General features: G+C 44.1%; 1 protein-coding gene across 2 annotated transcripts in view; it reads right to left on the reverse strand.

Annotated features, from left to right (window-relative positions):
* The window catches only part of IL22RA1 (interleukin 22 receptor subunit alpha 1), a 48749-nt gene extending 43354 nt beyond the window's left edge, over window positions 1-5395 (reverse strand). For both annotated transcript variants that reach the window (XM_033954509.1, XM_033954508.1), the window contains exon 1: window positions 5199-5395. In XM_033954509.1, coding sequence (XP_033810400.1) covers window positions 5199-5247 — 49 coding nt within the window. In that variant the 5' untranslated portion in view covers window positions 5248-5395. The remainder of the gene's footprint in view (window positions 1-5198) is intronic.
* Between the last annotated feature and the right edge of the window lie 6887 nt (window positions 5396-12282).

A 12282-nucleotide genomic window follows, 5' to 3' on the forward strand; every position in this document is an offset into this window, starting at 1 on the left:
TATAAAATTCCTATGAGCGTCAGAGCTAATACTGCCACAGCTGGTGATAAAAAAACCTAATACAACTATGTAAAAAGGGTGGGGGAGGGTGGGGGGAGAAGTTAGATTTGCTCTTCAGCCCATCACCAGATACTTTGCCGTCTATAATTCTTATTGGGCCGACACCAGAGTAAATGGAGGAATAGCCTGGTAGTAAAGCAGATATCCAGAGACTTCGTTTTTATGATCGTGGGACTTCGGTGATGGAATGCGCTCCCAAAGGAATTCGGATTGATTGAGTCTCTGAATATTACAATGCTTTAGATACGTTAGACGTGAAATACTGAATCTGCATGTGTAAATGTTTTGAGAAATGCTTATCAACTCCGCTGCAAGACGAATCACAGGGATTCCTAGGAGTTCCCATATAACTCCCATATAACTGTATTGAAGAAACTACACTGGTTACCTATGCAACAGATTGTTGCGATCATACATCAAACATTGTATCCTGCCTCCCCAAAGATCTTACAAGAACTCCTCCAGATCTATAAACCGAGAAGAGAGCTTAGAGACGTAAATGGGATGAAATTAAGTTTGGAGGGTAAAATGTCGACTACGCATGCTAGGATCGGAGCGTCAGTGATACCTGTGGCTGGCGTAGACCTATGGAATGCCTTGCCTGGTATCCTGTGATTTTGTATGGGGAGGATGAATTGTAAGAAAATGCTGAAAACTCAATTATTTTGCCAATGCCTTCTTATGCTAAGGCAGGGGTGTCCAATGTCGGTCCGCGAGGGCCGCAATCCAGTCGGGTTTTCAGGATTTCCCCAATGAATATGCATTGAAAGCAGTGCATGCAAATAGATCTCATGCATATTCATTGGGGAAATCCTAAAAACCCGACTGGATTGCGGCCCTCGAGGACCGACATTGGACACCCCTGTGCTAAGGGGTATTTCAGTCGATAAATGCCTTTTAGAATTAAAAAAAAATATATATATATTTATTTATAAATTTTCAAATATAACAATCAAGTATAAACTTGTACAGAAAGCATGATTCAAGAAATATAGAAATTACATTCAAACACATATGCAAAAATCAAGAAATAAATCTTGCTCAAGTCCTCATTTAAGATCCAAGAATAAATTAAACGGAATTTAAGCCATCAATTAATGAAGAAAACATAGGTAAAACTGTGGTAAGGCAGTCATCTATCCATCATGAGCTATCTTCAGTTGTGAAGGGTCAAAGAAAACAATTCTTTAGACAGCAATGTACAATTTAAAGCTTGCTTGTATTTCCAAATTGATTAAATTTGTGCTCTGTCCCTGTTTATAACAGGGACGATTAATGATGTTCTTTAGACATGCCTACGTTATCTGTGTTCTTTTACGAAGGTGCGTTAGGGCTTTAACGCGCAGAAAAGCGCGCGCTACATTGCCCTGCGCCAGCATTGGCGTTAGTTCTAGAAGCATAGTGCGCGGTAATTTCCTGCGTGCGCTAAAATCGCTAGCGCACCTTAGTAAAAAGAGCCCTTTATGTATGTGATATAGAAACCGCATAGTTGTATGCGGTATATACATTTTAAAATAAATAAATATATTTTATGTATGTTGTAGACCGATTTGTAGATTTGCGGTATATATTAATTTTTTTTTTTTTTTTTTTTTTAATTATATCAAATTATCCGAGGATGCCAGGTTCAAATCCTGCCACTGCGCCTTATAATCTTGGGCAAATTCCCTAACCCTCTGTTGCTTCAGCTACAAACTAACCCCCACCTCCCCTTTTACAAAACCATAGCGCGGTTTTTAACGCCGGCCGCGACGGTAACAGCTCCAACGCTCATAGGAATTCTATCAGCATCAGAGCTGTTCCCGCCGTGGCTGGCACTATAACCGCACTACTGTTTTGTAAAAGGGGGTATGGAAGAGGGTTTAGGCTGGGGGTGGTTTAGGCTGTGAGCCCTCTTGGAGCAGGGAAATACCTACTATAGCTGAGTGCGCTCAGTGAATCAGAACAGTGACTGTATGCAGGCCTGGATATAGGGGCTGAAAACTGCCAGGGGCACATTTAAATAGAACTCCAATTCCACTTTGGGGGGGGAGAGGAACCCCCCTCCTTTCCCACTGCTTTCCTGTCCCACCTATAAGCACCCGCATCTTAAAACCATGTCCTGATTGTGTATCAGCTTTGAAGTCCCCCAAAGGTCACGGTGAGCGTAAACTTATGATGGAGGCTTGGGCTGTGAGGAATAAACATGAACGTGTTGAACCAACAAACAGAAGAGTTGACATTTCAGTGATTGATGAATGGCCAAATACCCCTAATGACATAGGTCACTGCTGAACACAACAGAAATGACATTTACACTGCATTTAACAAGCTGAAAGGTACAAAGAGATACAAGACATGAAAGAAGAAACAATGCAACCATGAAGGTTAGTCTCACTTTTTTTTTTTTTTTTTTTTTACTTTATTTACAGCAACTCAAAATACAATCCAATGGCAAAAGACAAATAATAATACAAATTGCAGCCTCCCTGTCTCCGCATGCCTGAGTAACATAGTCAGTGGCGTAGTGAGGGTGAAAGATGCCCGGGGCGGTAGTGCCCCCCACCTCCACTTGTCCCTTCCCCGCCCCTTCCTGCCATGCTGCTTCCTTTCCCCTGTACCTCTGTAACGTTCCTGGTGCGCCCAGAAGCCCCCCCCCAAGCTGCTGTCGCTCCAGTGTCGGCTCTTCCTCTGATGCCACTTCCTAGGCGCGGGTCCAAGAAGTGAAATCAGAGGAAGCGCCAACGCTGGTGTGACAGCAGGTTGGGGGGGGGGTGCTGCTCGCACCAGAAACATTACAGAGGTACCAGGGAAGGGAAGTGGCATGCATGTGTAGCAGTGGCAGAGGGGGGGGGGGGGGCAGGGTGCATGTTCTTCTCGTCTGTATTTACAAACGAAGACACAACCAACATACCGGAACCTGAGCAAATCTTCAACGGAAATCAAGCAGAAAAATTAACATCCATTGAAGTGAGCCTTGATGATGTACACAGGCAGATAGAAAAACTTAAAACTGACAAATCCCCGGGTCCAGACGGAATCCATCCCAGGGTTCTGAAGGAATTAAAGGAGGAGATAGCGGAACTATTGCAGCAAATTTGCAACCTATCCTTGAAAACAGGTGTGATCCCGGAGGATTGGAAGATAGCCAATGTCACGCCCATCTTTAAAAAGGGATCTAGAGGTGACCCGGGAAACTACAGACCAGTGAGTCTAACCTCGGTTCCGGGGAAAATGGCGGAAGCACTGATTAAAGAACACATCGATGAACATTTGGAAAAAAACGAACTTCTGATAACAAGCCAACATGGTTTCTGCAGGGGAAGATCATGCCTAACGAACTTATTGCACTTCTTCGAAGGAATTAACAAACGGATGGACAGAGGATACCCCATAGACATAATATACCTTGATTTCCAAAAAGCCTTTGACAAGGTGCCTCACGAGCGTCTACTCCGGAAACTGAAGAACCATGGAGTGGATGGAGACGTACATAGATGGATCAGAAACTGGTTGGTGGGTAGGAAACAGAGGGTAGGGGTGAAGGGCCACTACTCGGACTGGATGAGGGTCACGAGTGGTGTTCTGCAGGGCTCAGTGCTCGGGCTGCTGCTATTTAATATATTCATAAATGATCTAGAAACAGGCACGAAGTGTGAGATAATAAAATTTGCGGACGATACAAAACTATTTAGTGGAGCTGGGACTAAAGAGGAATGCGAAGAATTGCAAAGGGACTTGAACAAACTGGGGGAATGGGCGGCGAGATGGCAGATGAAGTTCAACGTTGAGAAATGTAAAGTATTGCATGTGGGAAACAGAAACCCGAGGTACAACTATACGATGGGAGGGATATTATTGAATGAGAGTAACCAAGAAAGGGACTTGGGGGTAATGGTGGACATGACAATGAAGCCGACGGCACAATGCGCAGCAGCCGCGAAGAAAGCAAATAGAATGCTAGGCATAATCAAGAAGGGTATTACAACAAGGACGAAAGAAGTTATCCTGCCATTGTATCGGGCGATGGTGCGCCCGCATCTGGAATACTGCGTCCAATATTGGTCTCCGTACCTTAAGAAGGATATGGCGTTACTCGAGAGGGTTCAGAGGAGAGCGACATGTTTGATAAAAGGGATGGAAAACCTCTCATACGCTGAGAGATTGGAGAAACTGGGTCTCTTTTCCCTGGAGAAGAGGAGACTTAGAGGAGATATGATAGAGACTTATAAGATCATGAAGGGCATAGAGAGAGTAGAGAGAGACAGATTCTTCAAACTTTCGAATAATAAAAGAACAAGATGGCATTCGGAAAAACTGAAAAAGGACAGATTCAAAACGAATGCTAGGAAGTTCTTCTTTACCCAACGTGTGGTGGACACCTGGAATGCGCTTCCAGAGGGCGTAATAGGGCAGAGTACGGTACTGGAGTTCAAGAAAGGATTGGACAATTTCCTGCTGGAAAAGGGGATAGAGAGGTATAGATAGAGGATTACTGCACAGGTCCTGGACCTGTTGGGCCGCCGCGTGAGCAGACTGCTGGGCACGATGGACCTCAGGTTTGACCCAGTGGAGGCATTGCTTATGTTCTTATGTTTTCTCACCACAATGGCGCCTGGGGTGGACTGCCCCCCCCCCCCTTACTACACTCATAAGAGTAGTCGCCTAGGGTGCCTAGCGGACAATCGGGTAAGCCCAGTTAAAGTCCTATTGCTGGTCCTTGTGATTTGGGGCACGTCCTTTAACCATCCATTTGCCTCAGGTACAGATTGTCAGCCCTCAGGGACAGGGAACTACCTAGAGTACTTGAATATGAACTATGGTAATGGGAAAAGGGAAATAAATGAAATCATCTTTCCCCAGTGGTGTATTTTGTGTCCGTTTGTGGACCCTGGAACTTTCCTGCTCTTTGCAAAAATGGCTCTTGCATGACAACAAGAGCCATTTTTGGGATGCAATCATTTTATTGATTTTTTTAAAATATGATTTCATGACTTTGATTTAATAAATTCCTGCACCTTGTGCATTTTCTCCCGTTTTCAGTTACTAGATCCCCTGCCCTGAGTGCTGATACAGAAAGAATTTACCTGCCTGAGCAAACCAGAAGTTGCTTCTCCCTCTGGCAGCCTTGTAAAAACTGCAAGAAGGCACTTGCTTACCGATGGAGGAGCAGAGAACAGAGAGGAGCAGGAGCAGAAACCTCTTCATGAAGCGCCTCCGGCTGCCACCGAAAGGTCCTTGAACAGCTCTCTCGGCCGTCTCGATTCCGCTGCCTACAAAACTTTCCCCAGGGCCTTCCAGCACAGAGCCAGCTCATATCACCTGGCTGAAGAGTCCCAGGTGCCGTGGCTGCGAGCAGCGAAGCCTCTCCTGTGCAGGTGTGCACCGTGAAATAATGACAGCGTGGGCTGGAATGTCAGCTTGCTGGTTCCTCTTAAGGGAGTTCCCAAGCTCATGCCATTCAACAGCCTTTCCAGGGAGCTCCTTCCGGGTTCCATGGCTTCTTGCTTGCTTCATCATGCACAGCAGTGGGTCCCAACCTTGTCCTAGAGAACCCCCTTCCCCCTCTGGTCAATCGGGTTTTCAGGCTAGCCCTAATGAATAGGCATGAGAGAGATTTGCATATAATGGAAGTGACAGGCATGCAAATCTGCTCCATGCATATTCATTAGGGCTAGCCTGAAAACCCGATTGGCCTGGGGGGGTCTCTCTCCCCAGAAAGTGATGATTGGAAATGTCCTCCTCCAGATTTAAAGTGGGGCTGAAGGCACGCCTGTTTTTAGCTGCCATTGACACATAGGCCACTGACCATACCATCCCCCAGTTATTATCTGATATGGGTCTTTTTTCATAGGGTAACCATATGGATCATACCAGGGGTGTCAAAGTCCCTCCTCGAGGGCCGCAATCCAGTCAGGTTTTCAGCATTTCCCCAATGAATATGCACTGAAAGCAGTGCATGCAAATAGAGCTCATGTATATGCATTGGGGAAATCCTGAAAACCTGACTGGATTGCAGCCCTCCAGGAGGGACTTTGACACCCCTGCTCCAGACAAAGGTGGATGGATTTGAGACATCTGGGTTTTACTTCCATTGTGGAAATAAAACCTGGATGTCTCAACCCATCTTCCTTTTTCTGGAGCCATATGGTGATCCTATTTTTTCATCTTCATCTCTAATCCCTTACAGCGCATTTCCTTATCTTTTCTAGCCTTCCTGATATGATTGTAGTTCCTTTCATGTTTCCTGTTTCAATTGATTTTTATTGACCCTCTGCGGTTGCCCATGAAGAGCGACACATGAAAAGTGGGGAGAGTGGGGCACAGTGGTTACAGCTACAGCCTCAGCACCCTGGGGTTGTGGGTTCAAACCCACGCTGCTCCTTGTGACCCTGGGCAAGTCACTTAATCCCTCCATTGCCCCAGGTACATTAGGTAGATTGTGAGCCCGCCGGGACAGACAGGGAAAACTGCTTGAGTACCTGAATAAATTAATGTAAAACCATTCTGAGCTATTCTGGGAGAACAGGATAGAAAATTGAATAAATAAAAAACAAACTAGTGAATGACACGGGGACAAATTTTTCCCCGTCCCCGTGAGTTTTGTCACTGTCCCTGTCCCATTCCTGTAAGCTCTGCCTTAACCGCATCAGCCGTGAACACTTATGATTTTAAAGTGTTTGAGGCTTGTGCAGATGAGGACGGAGCTTAGGCATTGGTGGAATGAGGCATTATGACATCACAATCTGAGCTCTAGAATGTTGTTACTTAGGATTTGAAAGCGTTTGAGGCTTGTGCAGATGAGGGTGGAGCTTAGGCATTGGTGGAATGAGGCATTATGACATCACAATCTGAGCTCTAGAATGTTGCTACTTATGGTTTTAAAGTGTTTGAGGTTTGTACGGATGAGAACGGAGCTTAGGCATTGGTGGAATGAGGCATTATGACATCACAATCTGAGCTCTAGAATGTTGCTACTTAGGATTTTAAAGTGTCTGAGGCTTGCGCAGGTGATCACAGAGCTTGCAGGAATGGGGCAGGGACGGGACAGGAAAATGAGTCGCTGCGGGGATGGGGTAAAAAATTTGCCATGTGTCATTCTCTAAAATAAACCATAAACGATTAGGAAAATAAGCCCAAACAGTGCAAGGTTGAGGCCGAGAATGTGATGGTATGAGTAACAGACACACAGACCAGATGGAAAATAAATCCCCTCCGTCCTGCTATCACCTTAATGCTCGTGATTCGGAGGTTCACCACCGTCACAAGAGATCTCTCTGCATTCACGAATTGTCTCGTGCGCTTGCTGCATGTTTTGACACAAGCACTACACGGATACCGAACAGCCACCGTGGACTCTTGACAAAGACAGGATTGCTGAAACACTGCCAGTGTCAAGTCCACTTGTTGACATCGTGCTGTTCCCCAAAAAAGTCGGCTTTGGATTAGCCCATCACTAGGGTTACCAGGCATCCAGGGGTCCGCATGGCTTTTCAAAATCCGGCTCTTTGTCCGGGTTTTGAAAAGCTTCCTCTAAATGCAATCGTGCATATCCTCCTGCCCGACAAGAGCGGGCAGAAGGGGGGGGGGGGGCTAGGGTGGGATTTGGGGTAGGGTATAACAGTATCCATAATCTATCTCCTTCCTTCCCTCCCTCCCTTCTTTTCAACCCTCTCCCCCCATGATGTCCAGCAGTTCTCTTCCCTCCCTCTCAACCCCCTCCTATTATCTCCAGTATTTCTTTCCTGGCCACCATAGTATCCAGCAAGTGCTCAAAGTCTGCCAGCTCCCGCTCCATCTAAACTGTGGCCAGTGGGACATAAAACTAGCCCATATAAGTTTGTTTTTTCTGCCAACAGCCAAGCTTCCAATTGGCAAGCTTCACTGCTTGCTGTGACCAAGGAGGCTGTCAATTATCTGGCTTGTTCCTTTTCAGATGGGCTTTCTTCACCTCAAAGAAAGGTAGGTGGCTAAATCCCTGAGATGACCAGATCCTCAGTGCTAACTGGTTGGCTATATTCCAACTTCCCTGCTCTCCTCTGTTATCAATCAATATCAGATAATTCAGTATTTTATCTACACTGGCAATGGCCAAACTACGTGTGTGTGTGTATATATATATATATAGTACAGTTCTTAGATCTATTGCCAAAATTCTCATTATAACTCTTGAGTCAGTCTGTACTTGCATAGTTTGTACAAGACGTACACATGGGTTGGATCTGTGTAACACATGGGCAAAACCCAGACTTAAACTAAACTAAAACTTAGTTTTATAAACTGGGTCATCAGCCAATTTGGAGCTCGATGCGGTTGACCTTGAGAATAAGAAAGATACAAAAGAACAAGACGAGAAAAGAACTAATGCCGGAGAGATAGGAAAGTAGTTAATTTCCAAAGTGCTTGGCGAACAGAATTGTCTTCAAAGCCTTCCTGAATGATAAGAAGGAGCCTAAGCTTCTTAACAAGAGCGGCAAGTTATTCCAGAGCTCTAAGAGCGACTAAAAATGGTTAAGGGGCTGGAGGAGTTGCCGTACAGAGAGAAATTAGAGAAACTGGGCCTCTTCTCCCTCGAAAAGAGGAGACTGAGAGGGGACATGATCGAAACATTCAAGATAATGAAGGGAATAGACTTAGTAGAGAAAGACAGACCGTTCACCCTCTCCAAGGTAGGGAGAACAAGAGGACACTCTCTAAAGTTAAAAGGGGATAGATTCCGTACAAACATAAGGAAGTTCTTCTTCACCCAAAGAGTGGTAGAAAACTGGAACGCGCTTCCGAAGTCTGTTATAGGGGGAAAACGCCCTCCAGGGTTTCAAGACAAAGTTGGAGAAGTTCATGCTAAACTGGTGAGACTGGACTCATTTGGAGCACTGGTCTTGACCTTGGGGCCGCCGCGTGAGCGGACTGCTGGGCAGGATGGACCACTGGTTTGACCCAGCAGCGGCAATTCTTATGTTCTTATGAAGGAAAAAGAACGAGTAAATGCCTTCCACATGTTAACTTATAGAACATTATAAGTTACTAAACTATTTTACAAATAAACCGGCTCTATTCTGTGGTCAGAGATTAAATGTGTTTCCAGACATCTCCAGGCAAACCCAGTATAGGAGAAGACAGTTCCTACAACTCAGGACACGAGTCTTGGCTATGGGAGTTTTATTCTTCCTTAAATTTCCTTGGAAATGTTTGGTTACATGTGAGAGTACTAAGTACAGTTTTGTTGATCCATCTCATTTGGATAGTTTCCTGAAAGATAAATCAAAAGTGGATAAATTACCTGAGACTTATTGCAAAGGTTGATAAGAAGTGATAAAGTAAAGAATGAACGTCGTCTGCTTGTCTGAAGTTATAATTTTAATTACCTTTTTTTTATGAGATCTATTGGGTGAAGTTACAGTCCAAATAACGTGGACTTGGATTTGAAAGATTTATTTTCTTTAATGTAATAATTTTGTTTTACATTGGTGTGTATTCCTATTTTCATTTGTTGTAATAATGAATAAACTTATAAAAAATTAAAAAAAAGAATATTATAAGTTACAAGTTTAGTCACAATATTTACATTCAAACACTGACGTCTGTTATCAACCATCTGTCACGGCTCCGAAAATATGGAACTCTCTGCGGACCTACATTAGGGAAGAAAAAATACTTCATAGGTTCAAAGGATCACTTTGGCTTTAAAAAAGTTGGCTTTAAAAAAGTTGGCTTTAAAAGGGCACATTTGAATCTTGAGGCTACTCCTTTCTTCAAAGAAATTTAAATAGAAACAATTGCCTTCCCTATTGTTCTAACCTTCCACGTTTCCCTTCCGCTCACCTTATGTATGCCCGGTATTGTCCACGTCTAGAGTGATTTGAGTGTTGTTGGTACCCTGATTTTTTTAATTGTACATCGCTCTGAAATATGATATTGCGATTTAATCAAATTTTTTAATAAACTTGAGCTCAAACCCAAACACTGACATGTAAATGCCAACTAATGCTTTGCTCTATCATGGCATCTGGCTGCCCATTTTAGAGTCCACCTTTTAGTGAACTGGCCCCTAAAGGTTCTGGTTACAATCTCCCAGGGACCAAGAATTTACAAAGTGTGCTTGAGAACGGGCAAGTGAGGTGGCTTTCTCAGCCTGGGGGATGGTGGTAGAGTGGGCTTTTGCAGCTAAGTGACTCGGCGTCCACAGATCCATCTTTCATCCAGTTGCAAAATGCATCCAGGCAGCAGCACGTAGAAAGTTTTATTATTCCATTCAGCTGCTCGTTCGTTCTCAAGAGACCACAGTGGATGAACATGGACCCAAACCCCCCAGCTTAGCCATGGTTTTCCCCGCAGCTTAACGAAGGCTATCGTGATGCAGAGCTGTGTCAAAGGGTTAAGCAACGCAATACCTGTGTTATTCAGTATTACATAATGGAGAAAGTTCAAAGGTTGGATTATCTCCCAGCAAACCATCCTCTTGGGTTCCGAGTATGCAAAGGTCTTCTGTGGAGCTTACGGTAACATTTAACTCATCAAAAACAGAAAAGAAAAGTGGAATTGCCTTTTTCAACAATTAATAAGCCACAATTGGTTAGAAAAATAAAGCCTGCTATTGCAAGACTCCAAGATAATTTTGACCATGACCCAACCCATGGAAACTCTGCAGTGGAAGATATCAGAATGATGGACGTCTTTCAACACGTGCACAGAATGATATAACCAAGAGGATTTTCTGCCAGTGATAAGAGCATTACCTGAGCACCGTGTGCGCCAAAGCAGGCAGAGGCTTTTCTTCCTGGCCAAATAAGTATTACAGACATGGTTTGAAAATTGTTAGGTTTCTGTTACACCGTATGATTATCGTCGAGATATACTTCACGTCTCAATCGTTTGGATTCTAACTTTCTGAAATCATCACCTACACGTTTATGATCGAAATGCGTAAATATCGCTATTAGCACACGGATCTTCAAAAATAACCCAAATCTTTTCTCCCACCCCAGCTGCAAAAAGCAGCAGCCAAGAGCCAGGGGGACAAAACAGGAGACATCACTGAAACAGAGATTAAGGCAGCAGATAAAGGGCACAAAGTCCGTTAACTCTGTCCACTTTCCCTCTCTGTTACAAAAGTGCAGACTGTACGTGATTTCTGGGTTCCCTGCCTTTTGATAATAATAGCTTTATTTATATCCCGTCATACCTTTGAGTTCAAGACGGTTTACAATAAGAGAGACTGCAGGAATGCAGCTAAGTTACATCATGAGCATGAAGCAGGAGGAAGAAAAACAAAACAAAAAGGGAGACCCAATGATCCACAGTAAAAACAATCCAAAGATGAAAACTCTGCTGGTTTCAAGCCATTTCAGGTTTTATGCTCAAAGACACGTGCATTGTTTTGTTCATAGTTTTATCTTTGTACCTTACATCATCCGGACCCCTGAGGAAGGCGGTCTCGCCGAAACACAGACCGTGTAGGGTCCGTCAGGACAATCTAAACTAAAACTAAACTAAACCTTAGGTTTGTATACCGCGCCATCTCCACAAGCGTAGAGCTCGGCACGGTTTACAGGGTTAGGTTGGAAAGGAGCTACAATGAAGGGTTATAGGAAAGGAGTTAGGAAGATAACGAGGGACAGGGAACCAAAAAGCGGGAAGTGTTAGATTTTTGAAAAGAGCCAAGTTTTCAGGTGTTTGCGGAAGGATTGGAGGGAACTTGAATCTCTGAGCGGGGATGTGAGATTATTCCAGAGTTCTGTGGTTCTAAAGGGGAGGGATGTTCCTAGTTTTCCTATGCGGGATATACCTTTTGTAGAGGGGAATGATAGTTTCAGTTTTTGGGAGGATCTAATGGAATTAGGGTTAGAGGAATTCCAGAAGAGTGGGATAACGGGAGGGAGGATGCCATGTAGGATCTTGAAGGCTAAACAGGCACATTTAAAGAGGACTCTGGAGTGAACTGGGAGCCAGTGAAGTTTGGACAGGAGTGGGGAGACGTGGTCGAACTTGCCTTTTGCGAAAATAAGCTTGGCCGCGGCGTTCTGGATTAGCTGAAGTCTATGGAGTTTTTTTTTAGTTAGGCTTAAATAGATGGAGTTGCAATAATCCAGTCTAGAGAGGATGGTGGATTGAACAAGGACGATGAAGTGAGAATGATGAAAGTACGATCTCACTTTCCTCAGCATATGTGTATTACTAATTCAGACTTTTATTTGTATTTTTAAAAGTGAAGAGCGATATCCACACCCACAGTCTGTTGTTTTT

The sequence above is a fragment of the Geotrypetes seraphini genome, chromosome 8 (assembly GCF_902459505.1).
Source record: "Geotrypetes seraphini chromosome 8, aGeoSer1.1, whole genome shotgun sequence".
Classification (NCBI taxonomy): Eukaryota; Metazoa; Chordata; class Amphibia; order Gymnophiona; family Dermophiidae; genus Geotrypetes; species Geotrypetes seraphini.